The following is a 23,437-nucleotide window of genomic DNA, read 5'->3' as shown; positions in this document are numbered from 1 at the left end:
CGCCCATTTTTTCAGAACATCTCATGTCACTTGACAATACTTTCAGAGTATGAGAGTGACGGTAGAAAAAGAGAGAGAGAGAGAGAGAGAGGAAAAATTGACAGACAGAGCGCAAGAACCAACATGAGTGCGGGCTAAACAACGGGGAAACGCAGTTAATGTCGCATTACGGCGCAGGTTGCATAAGAACGTGCATCGTTTCGGCGTGTGTCCGTCCTGTCCTAAAAGAAGCTCGCGTCACGAGACATGACGGAGACCAGCGACGAAGCCAGAGTAAGCAAAATCGACCAGCCACGAGAAGCATCAATAATAGCTTCGATAAGTCTATTTATAAAAATCCGTTCGACATGTGTGATCGATTTGTTTGGGCGACACGCTCGGTTCCAGCCGGTGCCAAGACGTCAACGACCACGTAACCCGTAACGACGCGCGACACGACTTTTCGATTTTATGTCTATCCTGGCATATAAATAGTGTGAAAGACCACGCGAGTGGCATACGGAAGGAAATGCGGTTCCGAAATCCGTCGGGATCCCGCGAACTCGCGATTTGCTGCACTCCGCGTTGCCCTTTCGCGAATCCACGCGGGCAATACCTGTCAAGAGAGGAAGATTTATCCTCGAACTTCATACGAAAGTTCCTAATTTGCAACTTTATTGAATCGCTTCGCATGTGCCGAAACGGGTTAATAAGGGCTGTAACGTGAATTCGCACGCGAGCGACGCTCTTTCATGGCGAATGCACAGAAAGAAATTGCGTGCGCTCAACTCGATTCGTGAGCGCAAGACGACAATCTACCGTGTGACGTTCTATTTCATGTGAAATACGACACGTATCGCGCTATTTCGCAGTATCACGTGTGTATGATGTTTTACGAGGCACGTCAGTTTGCGACGCGTCGCGTGATTCGATCGTTGTAACTGATAAGCCCTTAATTCCACGCTGTGTTCATTATCCGCATGTGAAACATTACTGCGGCACATCTGCGAAATTTCGACATGCACACGAGCAATCTCGCAAACATTATATATCTCCGCCTGCCTCCCGACCCCCTGTGACTCTAAATGACGAGATGGTCGGCAGAAAAAGAAAGAATATCTGATAGCACACGCAATTTTCCTGATTGCGCTCTAATGAGCCTAATACGCTATCTAAATCGGCAGCAATTCTTGGTTCATCGAGGATTGCCCTTTGAATATCTCGTTATTGCGATGTCATTTGGGATTACTTTGTCGTCTAGGATATATTATATTATTGAGTTACTTAGATCTATATTAATAGTTGTCATCTGAAATTTGTTTTACGAGAAATACTCGGATCTTTATTTAGAACAAGTTTCTCCGTCGAATTATATGATATATGTGACACTATATCTGTGAGCGCGATTCAACTGGAAACTCATACATCTAATTTAAAGCTCAATCTGAATATCTCACTTGAAACGAGTTTCAAGTAATAGCCATTAATATAGCCTTTACACACTCAGAGAAAAAGTCACGGCGATGGCAACTGTACAAGGTGACAACAATGTAAGTTTCGTATGCAGAATTAGTTTATTACACTATAGAGAGAGTATATAGTTTATATACATTACAGTTCTGTACAATGAATACCACTCGATTCTCGATTTTTATAACTGAACCGTGACATTGTGTAATGAGTACCAAGTTATAGAAAATCCGATAAACAATTCATAACGTCATCAGTCGTCCGCGTTTGCAACGATCTCGGAGTAGCGAGTCAATATAGAAAATACGACTGGGCTTTGCCGATTCTCGATCTCACAAGAGATATCCGAGATATCGACTACTTAGGAGTCGAATCACGCGAAAATGCCCACACGACACGAACGATGTGTCGAAGGGCGGTGCCAGACACGAAACCGTGGCACTGTGAGCCATCCCCTCGCACCACCTCGACTGACGTTCGCGAGAATTCGTCGAGCCTGGAGGGTTACTCTCGATTCGGCTTACACTTCGTCGCTCAGTCAGCTTCCAACGCTGGCCACGTGTCGCTCTCCATCTGCCTGTACTCATGTTCGTACAAGGACCGCAGATCATCAAAGAGAAATCGGATAATTCGGAGGACGTCAGCGATGAGGAAGGTCCCGAGGATATTCTCCAGGTCGATTGGATCGCGACAGAAACATTTCAGTTCGTTTCGCGCAAAAAAAGACTGATGTATTTGTTCTGGTAGATGCGAGCGACGAGCATTCAAATTCGATAGATACGAGCGAGATCGAGGTGTCGTTAATATCTTTCGTTTCTTCAATTAACAACAGTTATCTTGTGCTTGCAGAAACGGCGGGAAGAATGCGAGAGGAAGGCCAGGCGGGGGGAGATGGACCCCCGCTTGGAATTCACCTTCCAACTCTTGATGGACGCGACGCAGTTGAACCGACACGAGGTCATGGACCATGTCTTCGATGGTGACATGTTGGACGAGATCAACCTACTGTTTGCATCGCACATGAGATCCACTCTCGTCTGGTATTACCAAGAAGTAGAAGAACCGGATCCTCCGACCGACACGGTATGAGATCGTCGATCATCGGACACTTGAAGACAGCAATAATAGCGAGAATTTCGTTAAAGGTGCAACCGAAAACTGCGGCTTCCAGATCAGCCCCGAACACCACGACAACGAAAGTGAAGGAGCAGAAGGAACTAAAGGAACCACCAAAGAAAAAGCTCTTCCTAACTGATGGCTGGCAGGTGCCTTGCATAGGCATCTGCATTTACATGTTCAGGTAACTGATGATTTTCGTCAATTTAATGCGCGCAAAAATATTCCCCGTTCGAATGCGATTTTTTGTATCAAATCGCCAATACATAGAATCAGCGTGTCGAAGCCGCTACCCGAGGAAGGCTTCCAGAAAGACCTCTACACAGGTGTGATAGATACGATGAAGGTTGGCGTAATAACTTCCATCCAGCGAATCGTGGATCAAGTATTCATGGACGCGTTAGCGCATCCTGGCCCGGAAGATGAGGACGATTGTACGATGATCAAGAGTCTCCTGCTGCCAGGCTTGCGATCCTTTTGCAGCGCTCTTAAAGGTATTTTTGTGAAACTTAAATCTGTAGATTTACATCCTTATACTCACAACTCTAAGTAATATTCGACGTGTGTGAAGTTTGCGAAAAGGTAGCGCTCGAGAGTACCATATTCAGCGACGACGGGCCGATGATGACGGAAGTGCACAATTTCGAAGAAGCGAAGAACTTCGTGGCGAAGGAGAACGCCGTGGAGCAAGTCGAAAAGAGAGTGAGACTCTGGATAAAAAAGCTCAAGGACTTCATGGCGGAGAGTAAGCAGGTGAAGAGAGAGAATGATTATTCCGGGCCACAGCAAGAACTTGAATATTGGAAACGACGAGGCGCGCAATTTAGTCAACTGGTCAACCGTTTGCAGGTAAATGGTAACTAATAAATTGCGATCTATTAAATTTGCGAGAGATTCACAAAGAGAATTACAGGATCACGAGGTCACCATGTCACTCTTGTGCCTGCAAGTTGCACGCTCAAAGTTGATCAAGGACTGGGTCGACGCGGAGGGCGAAGTAACTTATTGCTACAACGAAGCGAAGGATAACGCAAAGTTCATCCAGGCGCTAGAAAAGTGCTGCCATTGCCTCTATCTCGACGATCCTGTGAGTTAAGTCTTTCTGAAGAACGTAAAAGTACGGCGCGTATTCTATCTCGGAATAATAACAGCGTCGAAAGATAATCCTGTTTGTATGCAATTAAAAACTCTTTATTTTGCAGGTGAAAATGCGAGATTCGCTGGTGTCATTACTACAGACTGTTCGACTCATATACAGCGTCTCGAGGTACTACAACACTTCGGAGAGGACAAGTTCTTTAATGATTAAGATCACGAATCAGATGATCGTCGCCTGTCGAGATTACGTCACAAAAAGAGGTCGGGAAACGGTCTGGGGCCAAGATCGAGTTGCCGCGCGTTCGCGACTGAAACATTGCCTACGTCTAAACAAGTATATATCGATATAAATTTATATAATTAATCAATAATTCGCTAACACACACACACACACGTGTGTGTATGTGCACAATTAACACATTCGGATACGAAAAGATTATTCCAAATTTAATTCTCGTTCTACAGAGCCTACAGGGAAACGTACAGACTGGTTCGATGTTCGCCGGCGGTGACGGAACAAGAATTCTCCTTCTCGGAGACGCACGTTTTCGGCCGATTCGACGCCTTTTGTGCCAGAATTCGCAAGATTCTCACCATGTTCGATCTCATACAAGACTACCAAACTCTCTTCGAGAGACGAATGGAGGGACTGCTTCTCGGAGAAGGTACGTCGCTTGACTTCGGTCTCATCGATGTACGACTGATGCACTGATCGTCGAATTTTATAGCGTTGGACGAGGCGATGAAAACCTTCGAGGAAGCGAAGAAGATCGCGACTAGCAAATCCTACGACTACCTGGACCCGAGAAATACCGACTTTGATACGGACTACGATAATTTTATGACGAAAACGGACACGTTGAAGGAGAGCATCGGTGAGATTATTGAGAAGAATTATGCCGACGTGTGGGAGACGCCGCAGGGAATACGATTTTTAACGCGATTCGAGAAGGTAACGAAAGTACTTTGCTTCTCCTCTTTCCTATAAAAGTATCAATGCTCAGACATTTACCTAATCCTGGAGACTCTTATTTTTTTGGTCTTTTAATACAAATATTTTTAACTTTCGTTATAAAATATATATACGTATATTGAATATATCTAAGAATATCTCCAAGTTTATGTATACGTGTTCGGAAATTGATACTTTTACTTTAAATTCACGAGAGATACTGTGAAAGTCAAGAAATTATTCTCCCAATTCTCCCAATTCTCGCTTCTTGACGATCTCAATTTTGACAAAAGGTCAGCGAGAAAATACCGCTCGCGAGATTAGAGGAAAAGTACAACGTCGTCGTGAAATATTGCGACAGAGAGATAGACCGGGTCCTAAAGCTATTCAAACGGCAAAGGGACGACCCGCCGTTACCAAGACACATGCCACCTATAGCTGGACGATTAACATGGGCGAATTCTTTGAAGTAAGCGAGATAATTATCATTTGTGTGAATATTTGTAATTGTTGGAGAGTTGAAACTTTATTAGAGTGCATCTGGACGAGTTGACGACGTCCGTGTCGAATCATCCTGTTCTGAAGACCTTGCCGCTGACTAACGACTTGATCAAGAGATACAATCACGCCATAGCGATTCTTAAACAATATCAGATCGACATCGCCGAGATCTGGACGCATCAGAATTCTTGGGTCATTGAGGATTGTTTGAAACGGTCAGACCTTAAAATTAGCAACGTAGAAGTGATCTCGTTTCTCCAAATCGCGGCTTTCTTCATCATAAATCGCGTATTTGTTTGCAGACCGTTGCTGATAGTCGATGAGAAATCGGCGAAGGTGAAGGTAAATCTGGAAAATCGAGTCGTTCTCTTGTTCCGTGAAGCCGATTGTCTGGCGAAGACCGGCTTAGAAATCCCAATCGTCGCACTGACGATATTGGCGAAGAGAGATTACTTCACGTTGATTACGGATTCGCTTCAACTCATGATCGAGGAATTCGTCTCTACCGCCAAACGCGTCAAGTTGGAAGTCCGACCGCTCTTATTACCGCATTTGGTTTGCGTTGCGTCTCTCTTGGAACCCGGCTTAACGGTCTTAACATGGACTAAGCCAGAGTGGAAGAACTTTTGTCAAAACACAAAGGAACAGATCAAGACCTTTGATATCCTGATCACGAGAGTGCACGATGTGTACGATAACAGGTCAAAAATTGCGAAAACATAATTTCCCCTTTTAGCTAACAAATCCTACGAATTAATTCATTGATGACTTCCGTTTCACCAGGATCTTGCAAGTGTTGGAGAGCATGCAGAAAGTAACTTTGCACGCTTTACCCGAGTCCGAACAGCCATGGACGATCGAGGAGTTCGTGGAGAAGAACGAAGAGATATGTAGAATGGCTGCGGTGGATTTGCATCGCAAGAGCACGATGGTCGAGGAAGCGGTAGAGGAGGTGTTGCAACTCGTTAGAAAGGCGATAGATAGCTTCAAAAGCATCGCCAATTCCCACCAGTTTGACTTTCTCATCAACGAAGGTAGTGCACTTAACATGATTCATTAACGTTGTTCCGTAAACGGTTCGTGATATTTTGCCACGCCACGAAATCGATATCGCAAACATTATTTTGCTTTGAAACGAAGAAGCGGAAGGCGGGGAGACGGTGGAACAAACCGTTCAGCAGGATTGGTCCGTTCTGTGGAACTGCTTCGATGACCCCCATCAGTTACTGACGACACCGGGCGCTTTACCCAAAGGCATGCAGGAAATGGTTCGGAACGCGGTGTCTGAGATGAGGCGATATTATTCCAGGAAGGTTGTGGACGTATTAATAAAAGTCACCAGGATATCTCTGGACGCGATCAGAAAACGGTTTATACGGGAACTCGATTCGGGTAACGCTCTGAACAAACCTTTTATTTCCTTGACGTTTAAATATTCGACAAGTTAATCGCGATAAGTTTCTCTTTTTAATATCATTTCCACTTAACACGTTCACTAACACGGTTTCTTTTCGAATATTTTATCCACAGACTACACATTGTATTTCCTCTTATATAGTTGCAGAAAACAGACTCAGATAATTTTTGTGGATATAGAAAAAAAATTGCTGTCACATATATGTGACGTTGATACTGAATGTACAATTGAAAATGTTGAGTGAAGATGAGGTTGAAGTGAGAGATCAGTGCGTTACACATGTGTGACGCTGTAGCGAACATGTTAAAAGCAATCACAGTCTCGTATAAGTATCGCGTCTAAAAATTGTTGCATTTACAGAGACGTCACCGAATCCGATATTTCTGTTGCACGCGACGCTGATGATTCCGACGGTGACGGTCAAGCCGAGCCTGGACGACGTTCAGGAAGCGTTGACGTCGGTTGGAAAGATTATCACGGGCGTTGCGAAAGGAGTGGCACAATGGAACGTCAAAGGTAACAAGGTAAGAGATTATGTTAAACTCGTTAAACTGCCGTTACGTTCCGATTTTACAATGATTAAAACTATCGTTACGATCTCGTCGTTAGAATATGTGGAAAAGTTTGCCGTACCAATCCAAGAGGAACTTGGTCGATGTCATGCTGCTGGCGCACAATAACGTCAAGCAAGTGAAGCAAGAACCGGAAGACTCGAAAACCAGGAGACGTAGACTTTACAAGATTCTTTCTGAGGAGAGACCCATGTTTCCGGTCCAAGAAATGAATTTCTACGCGATGGTCATGGACAACAAGGAGATCATTAAATTGCTCGGCATGTTGAGCACTTGCACAATGGAATTACGGCAGGTAATTTATAAAAAATATTATATAAAATTTAATATTATATAAAATTATATAAAATACCAACGTATACAAAGCATAAGATCTTGCACTGAGAGAAGGATTTAATAAATATTATCAAAATTTGGTTACTATTACTAAAAGGTAGACGTAAATATAGCGGGCCAAAGCTATGGCAATATTTATTAATTAATTTAGCTCTGTAAAATAAATTATTTATTTGATAGAAGTAAAATTTATTTGCTTCCAGAATATATTTGGTAAATAAAACTTATTGAATAGTTGAGCAAAATAAGTGATTTTGTAATAGTTACAAAATTTTTGGTAGGTTCAACCAACCATCTGTAATAATAGATATTGAAACGATGTAATAGCTGCAAATGAATGAATTTTTCGTTGTGCTGCAACAAAACATACTTATACTGGTAACAAAATAGAACTCGTACCTATTGAATTTTTTATTACGTAGGATATAACAATTTCATAACAATTATCAAATATCTGTTCATAACTGTAATATATTTCATATTAAATATTTAACATTAAGTAACTATTACTAAATTATTTAATTGATGTTACTGTAAATGCAATTACGTCATACTCCCGATCTATTAAATATTTGGTAATTATTATCATATTTAGTATTAGTTACTAAGGATTCAACGAATTTCTGTAACTAAATGCAGTTTGTTATAGTTACCAGTCTTTTCTCTCAGTGTACGATTTGATTAACTTGCAGGATTTGACGGAATTCCTCGATCGCTGGAAGCCGTATAAATTTCTCTGGAAGAACGAGCGCAGCATGCGAGAGTTACTGCAGATCTCCCTGTCGGAATTCGAAGCAACTCTTCGTAAGCACAGCGAACTCGAAGATCGACTGGCCACCGAACCAGATATGATCATATTCGGCACATCGATCGCCGTGTCGACGGAGAAGTTGAAGTACGGTCTCTACACAGAGATCAAAGGTGAGTATCGTTGTTGCTACAAAGCAACGGAATCAGGTCGCTATATTCGACGCGCTCGTCGCAGGTTGCACGCACAAGATCGGGCAAGCGATGAAGAAGAAGTATCGTCGCGAAATGGAGTACGTTTACGCGCTGATGAACGAGATGGACCGCAAGCTAGACCACCAGATCCGCGATCTGGACGACGTGCGTCTAATTATGGATACCTTGAAGAAGATTCGCGACCAGGAGGTCGACATGGAGCTGAAAATCGATCCCATCGAGGAGGCCTTCAACATAGTCACCAGATACGAAGTACCCGTTGACCAGGAGTGCTTAGAGCAGGTCGACAACCTAAGGGACACTTGGCAGAATCTACTGGCCCGGGCACACGAAAACCACGTGTTGCTGTTAACGCTGCAGCCGCAGTTCCAGGACGATTTGCGAAACAATCTCGAGAAATTCCGCTCGGACAACGAGATGTACTGCGAGGAATACAGATCGTCGGGACCGATGCAGCCGGGCTTGAGTCCGCGAGATGCCTCCGACAGGCAAATACTGTTCCAAAACAGATTCGACGGTATGTGGCGGAAGTTGCAGACCTACCAGAGCGGCGAGGAGCTCTTCGGCCTAGCTATCACAGACTATCCGGAGCTTTCGCAGATCCGCAAGGAACTGAATTTGCTACAAAAATTGTACAAATTGTACAACGACGTCATCGACAGAGTCAGCAGCTATTACGACATTCCATGGGGCGAGGTAGGGATTGCAAACTTCTTGATAATGACAGTTGTTAACGTTCTTTAGGAACGTCATGTGTTACATGTCACGTCGCGACAGTTTACGAACGAAGCTACGTCATGACTCTGTGAATCGTTTAGGTCAATATCGAGGAGATCAACAATGAGCTGATGGAGTTCCAAAATCGTTGTCGCAAATTGCCGAAAGGATTGAAAGAATGGCCGGCGTTCTTCGCGCTCAAGAAGACGATCGACGACTTCAACGACATGTGCCCCCTCCTCGAATTGATGGCGAACAAGGCCATGAAGCCGCGCCATTGGCAGAGGATCGTGGAGGTCACAGGATATACGTTCGATCTCGAGAGTGAGGGCTTCTGTCTGAAAAACATCCTCGAGGCGCCGTTGTTGAAGAACAAAGAGGACATTGAAGACATTTGCATATCGGCCATGAAGGAGAAGGATATCGAAGCCAAACTGAGAACGGTCGTGAACGAGTGGTCCTCTCACGAGTTGACGTTCATGACGTTCAACAATCGCGGTGAATTGTTGCTGAGGGGAGACACAACCGCGGAGACGATCGGTCAGTTAGAAGACAGTCTGATGGTGCTCGGCTCGCTGATGTCGAATCGCTACAACGCACCCTTCAGGAAGCAGATACAGCAGTGGCTCACGGACTTGTCGAATACAAACGAGATACTCGAAAGGTGGCTGCTCGTGCAGAACATGTGGGTCTACCTCGAGGCGGTATTCGTGGGCGGCGATATCGCGAAGCAATTGCCAAAGGAGGCCAAAAGATTCAGCAAGATCGACAAAAGCTGGCAAAAGATCATGCAGCGCGCCCACGAGACACCCGGTGTTGTGCCTTGCTGCGTGGGCGACGACCTGTTGAAACAGCTTTTGCCGCACTTACAAGAGCAACTGGAGTTGTGTCAAAAGTCCCTCAGTGGGTGTGTATATATATGTATAATTAATTGCTGTATAATTAATAGTACATTTTGATGACTTTCGATGATGCACGATTTTCTTTATCGCGTTTCAGCTATTTGGAAAAGAAACGCATGATGTTCCCGAGATTCTTCTTCGTTTCCGACCCTGCACTCTTGGAGATACTTGGTCAAGCGTCTGACTCTCATACTATACAGAATCACCTGCTTTCTATCTTCGATAACACTCGCTATGTAAAATTCCACGACATCGAATACAATAAGATGACAGCCATCGTTTCATCGGAAGGCGAGACGATCCTGGTACACATACCTAAGAACAATTCACGTGTAGAAGGACCGATTATTCAACAGTAGTTTAAACTTATGTCTAAGTTCAAACTCTATTCTGACAATGTGTTTGATGTGTTTAAATACAGTTTAAACTTAGATCTAAGTTTAAACTACTATCAGAAAATCGGTCCCCTAAATCGCGTTGAATTTCGCTTATCTGAAAAATTTCACGTTTCTAAACGATTGTTAATTTCTCGGATCTACGTAATAATGCAAAGTTCAGGTAGATTTTAGGAATTTAAAATAAAAATTTTTAATTTAACAATTATAAATATCTTTCATACACATATATTCCTTTACAATAATTTATAATTCGGTGCAGCTTGAGAGAGCAGTGCGAGCGGAAGGCTCCGTAGAAACGTGGCTGATGCAGTTGCTGCAAACGTCACAGCTCTCCTTGCATTCTATCATCCGACAATGCTACACCATGATCAACGACGCGAATTTCAATCTGCTGACATTTCTCGACAAGATGCCCGCTCAGATAGGGTTGCTAGGCATCCAAATGATTTGGACACGCGACGGCGAACTTGCCTTGGCTCAAGCTCGCGCGGACAAGAAGATCATGGTAGAAACGAACAACAAATTCCTCGATCTTTTAAACACCTTGATCGATCAAACCACGAGGGATCTCATGAAGATAGAGCGAACGAAATTCGAAACCTTGATTACTATACACGTGCATCAGCGTGACATCTTCGACATTTTGGTACGTCGTTAAACTAACAAGGGAATACCGCGAACCCGAACTCTTTGATTTTGATACACTTTTATGAGTATGTAAAGTAAATCAATACACGAATGGTATATTCCATTTGTGCCCTATCGCTATTTAAAGGTGTGATTTACACTCTCAAAGTAAAAAAGACAAATCCACTTTTCTATATTACTCCTAAATTAAAGAAGATAGAAAAAAATTGTTCGAATAAAAGTTTAATGGTAAGTTAAGTGCTGTAAATTGACATAAGCATAAATAAAAAATACCTTTTTCACTGTAATAAATTTTTTATAGATATTTTTTATTTATGCTTTCTCCTTTAATTTAGGAGTAATACACGAAACAGTGGAATCGTCCTTTTTACTTTGAGAATGTAAATTATACCTTTAAATAGCGATAGAGCACAAATGAAGTATACCGTTATTCATGTATTGATTTATTCTACATATTCACAAAAGTGTATCAAAATCAAAGAGTTCGGGTTCACGACGTTCCCTTGTAAGAGAGAAAATTTTCCTTCACACAGACATGTATCTCTCTCTGTGATAATTCATGTTCCATTTGATTTAGTGTCGTTTGAACGTGCGATCTGTGAACGACTTCGAGTGGTTGAAGCAGTGCAGATTTTATTTCAAGGAAGACCTGGACAAGACCTCGATATGTATCACGGACGTTCTTTTCACTTATCAGAATGAATACTTAGGATGTACCGAGCGGCTGGTTATTACACCATTAACCGACAGGTAAGTTCAATCCCAAGTCGCGCTTTACACTGCGTTTATCCTACGCGTTACCCTAACTGCTTTTGCATTTTCAGGTGTTACATAACTCTAGCGCAAGCTCTATCGATGTCAATGGGAGGATCCCCCTGCGGTCCGGCAGGAACCGGGAAAACCGAAACCGTAAAGGACATGGGGAAGACCCTAGCCAAGTATGTCGTAGTCTTCAATTGCTCCGATCAAATGGATTATCGAGGATTAGGTCGTATCTACAAAGGACTGGCGCAGAGCGGTTCGTGGGGTTGCTTCGACGAATTCAATCGAATCGAATTGCCAGTCTTATCCGTTGCCGCGCAACAAGTCGCCGTGGTGCTCGCCGCGAAGAAGGAGAAGAAGAAACAATTTGTTTTCACGGACGGTGATCAGATCGATATGTGTCCGGAGTTTGGAATATTTATTACCATGGTAAGTGGAATTCCTCAAGTGAGAGTTGGAACAACGCGTGATGTTTCCTAAGTGAACCGTCCGTCATTAATAGGGAAAAAGCGAATAGGAATGAGAGGGAAACTCTAATAGGAATAAGAGAAAAGCTCTTAGAGAGATCGAAACATGCTGCAATTTTCTCTTACTCATTCACTTCTTCCTCACAAATAGCGGACGATGTCCTAACTCTTACTTGTGGAATTCCAAGTTACAGCACTGTTCGAATCGAAATAAGAAGAATGAACGTTGAATAATAACCGGTAAATTTCAGAATCCGGGATATGCAGGACGGAAAGAACTGCCGGAAAACTTGAAAATACAATTTCGCACAGTGGCTATGATGGTACCCGATCGGCAGATCATCATACGCGTGAAACTTGCGAGCTGTGGCTTTCTCGAGAACATCACTCTCGCTCGAAAATTCTACACTCTGTACAAATTGTGTGAGGAGCAACTCACGAAACAGGTAATCATAATAATAATAAAATGATTTTTCAATCACGCGTATAGTTCTAGTTTTTTTAACTCTAAACTGACTACTTGATAACTACATTCAACTAAATTTTCAATTTACTTCAACGTTGAAGAGAAAAAAGCAATGGTGTAATTCGTTAAGATATCCCCTCACAGGTTCATTACGATTTTGGTCTGCGAAACATATTGTCTGTATTGAGGACTTTAGGAGCAGCCAAGAGAGTAAACTCCAAGGATTCGGAGAGCACGATAGTCATGCGCGTTCTACGGGATATGAATCTCTCGAAACTTATAGGTGATTAAGCTGGTTCACGTGAAAGACTGATTAGTCGAGAAATAATTGTTAAAACGTGACGTACACAAACTTTCTCGTAGACGAGGACGAGCCACTCTTCATGTCTCTCGTAGCCGATCTCTTCCCTAATCAAGTCTTGGAGAAAACGTCATACCCGGAATTAGAGGCGGCCATTAATGAACAAGTCGAGCAAGATGGATTGGTTTATCATTCACCGTGGGTGCTGAAGTTAATACAGCTTTATGAAACGCAACGTGTGAGGCACGGCATCATGACATTAGGTCCGACCGGTGCGGGCAAGACGACTTGCATACATACCTTGATGAAAGCATTAACGCAATGTGGCGACTCGCACAGGTACAAACATAATACACATCGTACTAATATTATACTACACTGAGAGAAGAAATATCTAAGAAATAGTAAATATTTATTCAAAATGTTACGAATAATATATATTTACTTATACTAATATATGTAAAATATTTTTCGAAAAATTATATATTTTTTTAATTTTAAGAAAATCTTAGCTTTTCATGAAAGTAACTGTTTGTTCTATTTAAATAAAAGAATTTCGATTTGAGTAAATATGTTATTAGTACTCACCAAATGAATATTTACTGTTTTTCAAGTATTTTTTCTCTCAATATAGTAATATACTACAGTCTGTGTAGCGTTCACAGATTGATCAGAACACTTTGGAACTTTAACAACTAATTTTTGCAAACGTGGAGTTTATGTCAAAAATAATCTCGAAAAGATTTTTGATCTGTCAAAGTCACGAACAGTTCGTTTAATTGCACAGGGAAATGAGAATGAATCCTAAGAGTATAACAGCCGCCCAGATGTTCGGCCGTTTGGACGTAGCCACCAATGACTGGACGGATGGGATTTTCTCGGCTCTATGGCGCAAAACACTTAAATTAAAGAAAGGCGAGCACGTGTGGCTGGTGCTCGATGGTCCTGTTGATAGTATCTGGATAGAAAATTTAAATTCCGTATTGGACGATAACAAAACCTTGACTTTGGCTAATGGCGACAGACTATCAATGGCACCGACGTGCAAAATCATCTTCGAGCCGCACAACATCGATAATGCAAGTCCTGCGACTGTTTCCCGAAACGGCATGGTGTATATGAGCTCTTCAGGATTGGACTGGGATCCAGTTGTCACCGCTTGGCTGAAGACACGATCGACGTTGGAACAAGAAGTTCTCGATCAATTGTTCGCGGATTCATTCGCTCAGGTAAATCCCGATTGATCCCGAATCGTTAATTTGATGCGAAAATTATAAAATAATACCGTACGATATTTTTATGGAAACATATGAGTTAAGTTTCAATTATTATTAGATTTCATGATTAACATAATCAAGTAAAAGAGATTTAAAATAAAAGGCCTGTGAGTGTTAACAAGTAAATCTACTCAAAAGTTACACTCCGATTCCTTTTTAATTTGGCACAAATATAGAAGTACAAAAAATATTTAGGTCATATTTTTTCATTTTGGCCCACTTTGAGTTTCACGGGCAGTTTATAGCTTTTTAATTTTCTCACTCCTATCATCAATAAATGCAATAAAAATGCATAAGAAATCAAATTGGATACAGGGCGTTTTTGATTTATTGATTATGAATATGAGGTCAAATGTGTAAAATTATTTGTATAAATAATAAAATGTTTAAGCAAAATAAAAAATTAAAAAATTATTTAAATTATAAATGATTATTTAAATTATAAATTATTATTATAAATGAAAAAAAATTATTTATACAAATAATTTCTCGGTGTGACCGAGATTCGAACCATTTTTAACTAATTTAACAGATTTGAAATATTTCGGTTGGAATCTCGGCTAAAGAATTTAGAATGGTTCGTGTCTCAGCTATGCCGATTTTGTTGAAATTATTTAACTATATCTTGTATTCAATTCAATTTTATTTCTTATGCATTTTTGTTGTATTTGTTGATGATAGGAGCGAGAACATTAAAAAGCTATAAACTGCCCGTGAAACTCAAAGTGGGCCAAAATAAAAAAATATGACCTAAATATTTTTTGTACTACATTTGTGCCAAATTAGAAAAAATCGGAGTGTACTTTTTGGGTAGGTTTACTTGTAAGTTGAGAGCTGGATTAAAGTGCACGAAAATTATTAACAACTGAACTACAAATGAATATTCGATTTCAAGGTCTACTCATGGAGCACTCAAACGCTGACACTCGTCATCGACGTCTTGCAATGCAACATAGTGAAACAAATGCTATGCTTGCTGGAAGGTCTGATACCAGTAGAGACAACATCAGAGGAAGCTGAGGACGAAGAAACAGAGAAAGACAAGCCCCATCCGGTAACGGCAGAATATCTGAGACGCCTTTACGTGTTCGCGTTAGTGTGGAGCATAGGGGCGTTGCTAGAAACCGCCGACAGATTGAAGTACGACAAGTATCTTCGTGAGAATTTCGACACCTTGGATCTTCCAACTTCCGACAGGTATTTGGACGCTACGGTATTCGATTTCTTCGTCACGGATAAGGGCGTATGGGACACTTGGACGAGCATGGTGACCAATTACATCTATCCCGAGTACTCAACACCCGACTACAGCAACGTTTTGGTGCCCATACCGGATAACGTGAGAATCCAATACCTAATCGACCTTATCGGCCGTCAAGACAAGGCTGTACTATTGATAGGCGAGCAGGGATCCGCCAAGACCATCATGATGAAGTCATACATGAAGAAAGCGAATCCGGACACGACTCTGAGTCGTTCCTTCAATTTCAGCTCGGCCACGAGCCCATATCAATTTCAAAAGACCATCGAGAGCTACGTGGAGAAACGTCTGGGAAATACATTCGGGCCACCGGGTGGCAAAAAGATGTTGATCTTTGTAGACGACGTGAATCTGCCGCAAATCAATGAATGGGGTGATCAGATAACCAACGAGATCGTTCGGCAAACGATGGACATGAAAGGGTTCTACTCCTTGGAGAAGCCTGGTGATTTCATCGTTATCATCGACGTGACTTTTTTAGCGGCCATGTGTCAACCTGGCGGTGGCAGAAACGACATTCCCTCGAGACTCAAGAGGCAGTTTAGCATCTTCAATTGCACATTGCCTGACAACACGTCGATCGACCGGATATTTAGCGTTCTGGGAGAAGGACATTACAATGTCAAGAGAGGGTTCTCGCAGGAAGTGCGCCAGCTCGTGAAGAAAATGGTACCCTTGACGCGAATACTCTGGGAAAGGACGCGATCGAAGTTGCTGCCGACGCCGGCGAAATTCCATTATGTGTTTAGTCTTCGGGATCTCTCGAGGATCTGGCAAGGAATGGTCGGCACGTTGTCGACAGTCATCGACAAGGAAAGCGTACTGATGTTGCTCTGGAAACACGAGTGCACGCGGGTGTTCAGCGACAGATTTACGTTACAGAGCGACAAGGACTGGTTTCACGCGGAGGTAGTTCGCGTCGTGGGCGAGATTTTAGGAGGGAAACACGTGGGAATGTTGAATCGAGAACCTGCGTTTGTCGATTTCATGAGGTATGTAATCGTAGTAACGAAAATAACAGTAATAGCAGATCATAAACAGTCAACGCGTACAATAACACTGATTTGATCGCAGAGATGCTCCGGAACCGACTGGTGAAGAAGGTGAAGACGCGGATGTAGAGCTTCCCAAAGTATACGAACCTGTTTACGAGGAGCAGGTATTACGAGATCGATTGGACATGTTTCTCGTGCAGTTCAATGAAATGCAAAGAGGCGCCGGAATGGACTTAGTATTCTTCCCTGACGCAATGCTACACTTGGTGAAGATATCCCGAGTCATTCGGCATCCGAAAGGCAACGTGATGCTAGTAGGCGTTGGCGGCTCTGGCAAGCAAAGTCTTACGAAGCTATCCTCTTTCATCGCCGGATATAAGACATTCCAAATCACTCTAACTAGATCGTACAACGTGGCCAATTTCTTAGAGGATCTCAGATTTCTATATCGCACCTGCGGTGTTCAGGCTAAGGGTACGACATTTATTTTCACCGATCTCGACATCAAGGAAGAAGGTTTCCTCGAATATCTGAACAATATCCTGAGTTCTGGAGTGATCAGTAACTTATTCACACGCGACGAGCAAGCGGAGATCATTTCGGAATTGACACCGATCTTGAGACGAGAAAATCCCAAGAGAACTCTCAATAACGAGCTAGTAATGGACTTCTTTCTGCAAAGGACCTGTCAGAACCTACATGTCGTATTCTGCTTCTCGCCCGTCGGCGAGAAATTCCGGAATCGCGCGCAGCGATTCCCCGCGCTCATTTCAGGCTGCACCATAGATTGGTTTCAACCTTGGCCCAAGGACGCTCTAATCCTGGTCGCCAAGCATTTCCTTCACGACTTCGAAATCGCCTGCGCCAACGAGGTGAAGGTTGAATTGGTGAACGCATTGGGCTCCATACAGGACATCGTTTCAATAACCTCGGTCGAATACTTCCAACGATTTCGGCGCGCCACTCACGTGACTCCGAAGTCTTATTTGAATTTCATCGGCGGTTATAAGAACATCTATCGATCCAAGCAACACGAACTCGGCGAAGGAGCCAAGAGAATGGATACAGGTTTAGCGAAGCTCGAAGAAGCCTCGATATCGGTCGAGATCTTGAAGAGAGACCTAGCCGTGATGGAACAAGAGTTGGTCCAAGCTTCTGAGAAAGCCGAGAAGGTACTTCTGGAGGTAACGGAGAGAGCTACGCAAGCCGAGGCTTTCAAGAATCAAGTGCAAAGAGTAAAGGAAAAAGCGGAACAATTGGTAGCCTGCATAGCCGACGAGAAGGCGTTGGCCGAGCAGAAGTTAGAAGCCGCGAAACCGGCGTTAGAAGAAGCGGAAGCCGCCTTGAACACTATCAAACCCGCTCACATAGCGACAGTGAGGAAGTTGGGCAGACCGCCGCATCTCATCATGAGAATCATGGACTGCGTATTGATTTTATTTCAACGTAAGATCGGCTCGGTAGTACCCGATGTCGCCGCGTCGTGTCCCAAACCCTCGTGGGCAGAATCCCTGAAGCTCATGGCCAGTACGACGTTCCTCTTGCAATTGCAAAATTATCCAAAGGACATAATCAACAACGAAATGGTCGAGCTATTGCAACCTTACTTTAAGATGGAGGACTACAACATGGAAACGGCGAGGCGAGTGTGCGGCGACGTCGCTGGTTTGCTATCATGGACCAAGGCGATGGCATTCTTTCACAGTGTCAACAAGGAAGTACTGCCGCTGAAGGCGAATTTGGCACTGCAGGAAGCACGATTAAAGCTCGCGATGGAGGACTTGGCAAACGCTGAGAGAGAATTGTCCGAGAGGGAAATGGCTTTGCAATCTGTCAAAGAGCAATACGACAGCGCGGTGGCGGAGAAACAAAGATTGACGGAGGCTGCGAACGTGTGCCTGAGGAAGATGACGGCTGCGACTGCTCTGATCAATGGTCTAGGCGGCGAAAAGATTCGCTGGACCGAGCAAAGCGGAGAATTCAAGATCCAACTAGGACGACTAGTCGGAGACGTTCTATTAGCGACCGGATTCTTGTCATACTGTGGACCTTACAACCAACAATACCGAGCCAGCTTAGTGACTGAATGGATGAATATATTGACCGCGAAATCTATACCATTCACAAAGAATCTAAATATAACTAACATGCTAGTCGACAGCGCGACCATGTCGGAATGGACTCTTCAAGGACTGCCGAACGACGAGTTGTCCGTGCAGAACGCGCTTATCGTCACCAAGTCTTCGTCTTATCCGCTTCTCGTGGACCCTCAGAATCAGGGAAAGATGTGGATCAAGAATAAAGAGAGCTCGAACGAGTTGCAGATCACCTCGCTAAATCACAAGTACTTCCGCACTCACCTCGAGGACAGTCTCTCGTTGGGCAGACCGCTGCTGATCGAGGACGTGGCGGAGGAACTCGATCCAGTGCTGGATAACGTGCTCGAGAAGAATTTTATCAAGTCAGGCTCCATTGAGAAGGTTATCGTTGGAGATAAGGAGTGCGACGTAATGCCGGGATTCATGCTGTACATCACCACCAAACTCCCGAATCCTGCGTACAGCCCAGAGATCTCCGCGAAAACGTCGATCATCGACTTCACGGTGACAATGCTAGGTTTGGAAGATCAACTATTAGGTCGGGTAATACTCATGGAAAAAGCTGACTTGGAAGCGGAAAGGGTTGCCCTGTTCGAGTCAGTCATGACCAACCAGCGTTCGATGAAGGAGCTCGAGAGCACGTTGCTGCATAGACTCACGTCCTCGGAAGGCTCTCTGGTAGACGACGAGGCGCTGATAACCGTCCTCCGAGAAACCAAGACCACGGCCGAGTCGGTGAACGAGAAACTGCAGGTATCTGCCCTTACTGAAAAGAAGATCACTTTGGCACGCGAGGAGTTCCGCGCGGTCGCGTCGAGAGGATCTATCTTGTACTTTCTGATAGTCGAGATGAGCAACGTCAATGTAATGTACCAGAACTCGTTGCGGCAATTCCTGACGATCTTTGACAACTCGATCACCAAGTCCACGAAGAGCCCTATCACTCACGAGCGTATCAACATAATTTTACGTCACCTCACATACGAAGTTTGGGCATTCACTCTCAGGAGCCTCTACGAGCGACACAAATCGCTGTTTACGCTGATGCTTGGTATGAAGATAGACTGCTATAAGGGCACCATCTCCCACGCGGAATTCAACGCCTTCATCAAAGGCGGCGCATCCTTGGATCTCAACGCGGTGACGCCGAAACCGTTCAAGTGGATACTCGACATAACATGGCTGAATTTAGTCGAGATAAGCCGACTCGAGGTGTTTTGCGATATCCTGACAAAAATCGAATTCAGCGAGAGGGAATGGAGAATGTGGTACGAGAAAGAAAAGCCAGAGGAAGAAGAGTTGCCGTGTGGCTATCAGAAGAGTCTCGATGTGTTCCGTAAGTTGCTGCTCATCAGATCATGGAGCCCCGACAGAACTTTGTCACAGGCGAGAAAATACATCACCGAGTCGTTAGGCAAAGAGTACGGAGAGGCTAAAATATTAGATTTAGAGGCGACATGGCTAGAGTCCGAGACCAGAACGCCGCTGATATGCCTGTTATCTATAGGTTCTGATCCGAGCCCGCAGATTACAGCGTTAGCTAAGCAAAAAACGATCTGTAAGTCACGTTCGAAACGATTCCTTTCTTATAACGAACCAAAATCTTGTGTGTTTAATGTTCAATAATCCCAGCAAGCAAAAAATCATTGATAGAACGTTATCGCAATTATATTCAGTAGTGTATAACGCCTTCTGATGTATAGTTTTTAACGTTGTATCAACATTACTATAAATAGTTTTGGCACTTCAATATTTCTAGGAAATTTTTGCAATATTTAAAGAGAGATCATATTACCTAGCAATATCTTTGAAATATTTTTAAAATATTAAACGAAAACGCATTTAAGAGAAATACACATAAAATCAATATTTCAAGACATTGATCTAATGTTTTCTGTTGACTAGGACGTTTTTAATATATTTCACAGCGTTAAACTCAGTGTCCATGGGACAAGGCCAAGAGTTTCATGCACGCAGAATGATCAACGAGGCCATGAACACGGGCGGCTGGGTTCTTCTGCAAAATATCCATCTATCTTTGCCGTTCTGTACAGAGGTGATGGATGCTCTCGTCGAAACGGAGACTGTACACGAGGCGTTCAGACTCTGGATGACCACCGAAGTGCACCTTCAGTTTCCCATCGGCTTGCTACAGGTTGAATTTCTGTTTTCTTGGCGCGAAAACGCGTGAACCATGAGATTGTAAATACGAGGAAAAGCGAAACGATTTCGTGAATGTGTCGAACTCTAAAACGAATTGTTTCAGATAGCGATTAAGTTTACGAACGAACCACCCCAAGGCATAAGAGCTAGCTTAAAGAGAACTTATCAAGAAGTGACTCAAGACACCCTGGATTACAGCACGCAATCCCAATGGCCACCTTTGTTATACGCTGTCGCGTTTCTGCACACGGTGGTGCAAGAGAGAAGGAAATTCGGACCGCTCGGCTGGAATATACCCTATGAGTTCAACCAGGCGGATTTTGCGGCGTCAATTCAGTTTATACAGAATCATCTAGACGATATGGATCCTAAGAAGGGTGTTTCCTGGCCGACTGTCTGCTATATGCTCGGCGAGGTCGCGATTTATGTCTTTACCCCGTAAACACAAAGTATCATCCATATTACAATGTTAGCTCAATCATATGGTATATTATGTAACTATTACTTTGTTATATAACAAAGTAACAGTTACGTAATACATCATATGACTGACATTATAATGTCGATGTGTACTTTGTGTTTACTGGGTGTTTATTCGCGTAAAAGAACGATATGCAACGATTCGACAGCGCTCTACATTTTCTGTCGTTCATTTTGCAAACGTCTTGGCGTCGTTTCAGGTTCAATACGGCGGCAGGGTCACGGACGATTTCGACAAGCGTTTACTGACGACTTTCACACACGTCTGGTTCTGCGACGTATTATTACGACCGGGTTTCGAGTTCTATCGGGGATATAGGGTACCTCAGACGAGAAATCTTCAGGGATACGTAGACTACATCGACAGTTTACCCGCCACCGACACTCCGGAAGTTTTCGGCTTGCATCCAAACGCTGATATCACTTACCAGATCAACACAGCGAAGGGTATTCTCGATACGATTCTCAGCGTACAGCCGAAAGAGGGTGGCGCACAGGGTGGTGAAACCAGAGAGAACGTCGTGTATAAATTAGCCGACGACATGCTGTCCAAGCTACCTAAGCAATACAACTCGTTCGAGGTGAAGGAAGCTCTTCAGAGGATGGGGCCGTTACTGCCGATGAACATATTTCTGAGACAAGAAATAGACCGGTAAGTACACATTCGCGTCTGTTGTATCGCACATAAAGAAATTTCGACATCGACGTCTGTCGCGGAATATTACTCGACATCGACGAGAACATATAGAAACAACAAGCGATTGTTATAATTTCAACTATCTCTTTTTTAAGGATTTCGAGAGTACTCAAAGAAGTACGAAGTACTTTGACGGACTTGAAACTAGCGATCGAGGGTACTATCGTGATGAGTCAAGGCTTGCGAAAATCACTCGATTCAATGTACGACGCGCGTATCCCGGACAAATGGTTGAAGATATCTTGGGAGTCAGCCACTTTAGGTTTCTGGTACACGGAGCTTCTGGAAAGAGACTATCAGTTCAGACAGTGGTGCAATCACGGACGTCCAAGAGTTTTCTGGATGACTGGATTTTTTAATCCACAAGGATTTTTAACGGCAATGAGACAGGTGAGAGATGATACACAATGTTCGAAGTAATCGTCTTTGTTTTAGTTAAATCATCTTAATGTCGATCAGACTTTGATATATATATATATATATATATATATATTAATCGGGTCAGTATTAGTCAGTAGTTTGTACATAAATTAACATAAATTATATACATAAATTAATAAATAACATAACATACATTACATTACATACATTACAATTACATACATAAATTAATAAAAAAACATAATAAATTACAAATATAAATTAATAAATTTCAGGAAGTGACCAGGGCGCACAAGGGTTGGGCTTTGGATTCTGTAGTCCTGCAAAATGTGATAACGCGTTATAACAAAGAGGATATTAAAAATCAACCACAAGAAGGAGTTTACGTTCACGGCTTGTTTCTCGAGGGTGCATCGCTCGACCGAAAAGCAGGCAAACTCGTCGAGAGCAGGCCGAAAGTCCTCTACGAACAAATGCCAGTTATTTACATCTTCGCGATAAATACCACCGCCGGCAAAGATCCGAAATTGTACGAATGCCCTATATATAGAAAACCTCAGAGAACCGACTCAAAATACGTGGGTTCTATCGATTTCGAGACAGATCACAATCCTCGGCACTGGACACTCCGAGGTGTAGCCCTGTTATGTGATATTAAGTAAGATGGATAGGTAGAGACACTTGTGTAAATTTATTATCTATACTTTTTGAACATAATAAAATGACAAATAAGAGAAAAGAGCATATATATAAGTACAGAATATGTAAATAGATATATAGTATAGACAAATATTTAAATGTGTGTACATATATATATACAGAACATAGCGAAAGTACATTAATTAAACTCTTCTAGCCAAAGATATTTTCCACGGTTAGTTATACGATTTTGATTTCAAGATATCAATAACAGAATTATGTGGTCATTAAAGGTAACTTCGTAAATATATTATATATATATATATATATATATATATATATATATATATATATATATATATATATATATATATATATAT

At 42.8% G+C, this 23,437-nt stretch overlaps 2 protein-coding genes across 2 annotated transcripts in view; one reads left to right on the top strand and one right to left on the bottom strand.

Annotated features, from left to right (window-relative positions):
• On the top strand, nt 1-23,412 carry LOC116853233 (dynein heavy chain 5, axonemal). The gene is made up of 34 exons (XM_032834192.1): nt 1-273; nt 2,299-2,532; nt 2,595-2,749; nt 2,836-3,059; nt 3,137-3,414; nt 3,479-3,652; nt 3,768-3,997; nt 4,129-4,328; nt 4,392-4,615; nt 4,909-5,084; nt 5,149-5,331; nt 5,419-5,817; nt 5,900-6,150; nt 6,257-6,508; nt 6,894-7,057; nt 7,143-7,400; nt 8,134-8,362; nt 8,427-9,100; nt 9,223-10,028; nt 10,121-10,328; nt 10,681-11,067; nt 11,647-11,819; nt 11,894-12,260; nt 12,550-12,744; nt 12,909-13,047; nt 13,128-13,404; nt 13,853-14,294; nt 15,238-16,595; nt 16,678-20,255; nt 20,626-20,852; nt 20,964-21,275; nt 21,541-21,992; nt 22,133-22,427; nt 22,694-23,412. The coding sequence occupies exons 1-34, from the start codon at nt 247-249 to the stop codon at nt 23,078-23,080; spliced, it is 13,935 nt and encodes a 4,644-aa protein (XP_032690083.1). The 5' UTR covers nt 1-246; the 3' UTR covers nt 23,081-23,412.
• The window catches only part of LOC116853295 (RISC-loading complex subunit TARBP2-like), a 4,104-nt gene continuing 2,587 nt past the window's right edge, over nt 21,921-23,437 (bottom strand). Inside the window, exon 3 of the mRNA XM_032834328.1 lies at nt 21,921-21,972. Coding sequence (XP_032690219.1) covers nt 21,936-21,972 — 37 coding nt within the window. The 3' untranslated portion in view covers nt 21,921-21,935. The remainder of the gene's footprint in view (nt 21,973-23,437) is intronic.

The sequence above is a fragment of the Odontomachus brunneus genome, unplaced genomic scaffold, assembly GCF_010583005.1.
Source record: "Odontomachus brunneus isolate Ranch 3 - 2012 unplaced genomic scaffold, Obru_v1 Obru_scaffold_006, whole genome shotgun sequence".
Lineage (NCBI taxonomy): Eukaryota > Metazoa > Arthropoda > Insecta > Hymenoptera > Formicidae > Odontomachus > Odontomachus brunneus.
This window is presented reverse-complemented; position numbering and strand designations above follow the sequence as displayed.

Bases quoted from the DNA above. Each gene is read 5' to 3' on its own strand.
- LOC116853233 (XM_032834192.1), top strand. From the start codon at position 247: ATGACGGAGACCAGCGACGAAGCCAGA. The intron at 3,060-3,136 runs GTATTTTTGTGA...ACGTGTGTGAAG, and splicing joins CTTTTGCAGCGCTCTTAAAG to TTTGCGAAAAGGTAGCGCTC. The intron at 3,415-3,478 runs GTAAATGGTAAC...AGAGAATTACAG, and splicing joins AACTGGTCAACCGTTTGCAG to GATCACGAGGTCACCATGTC.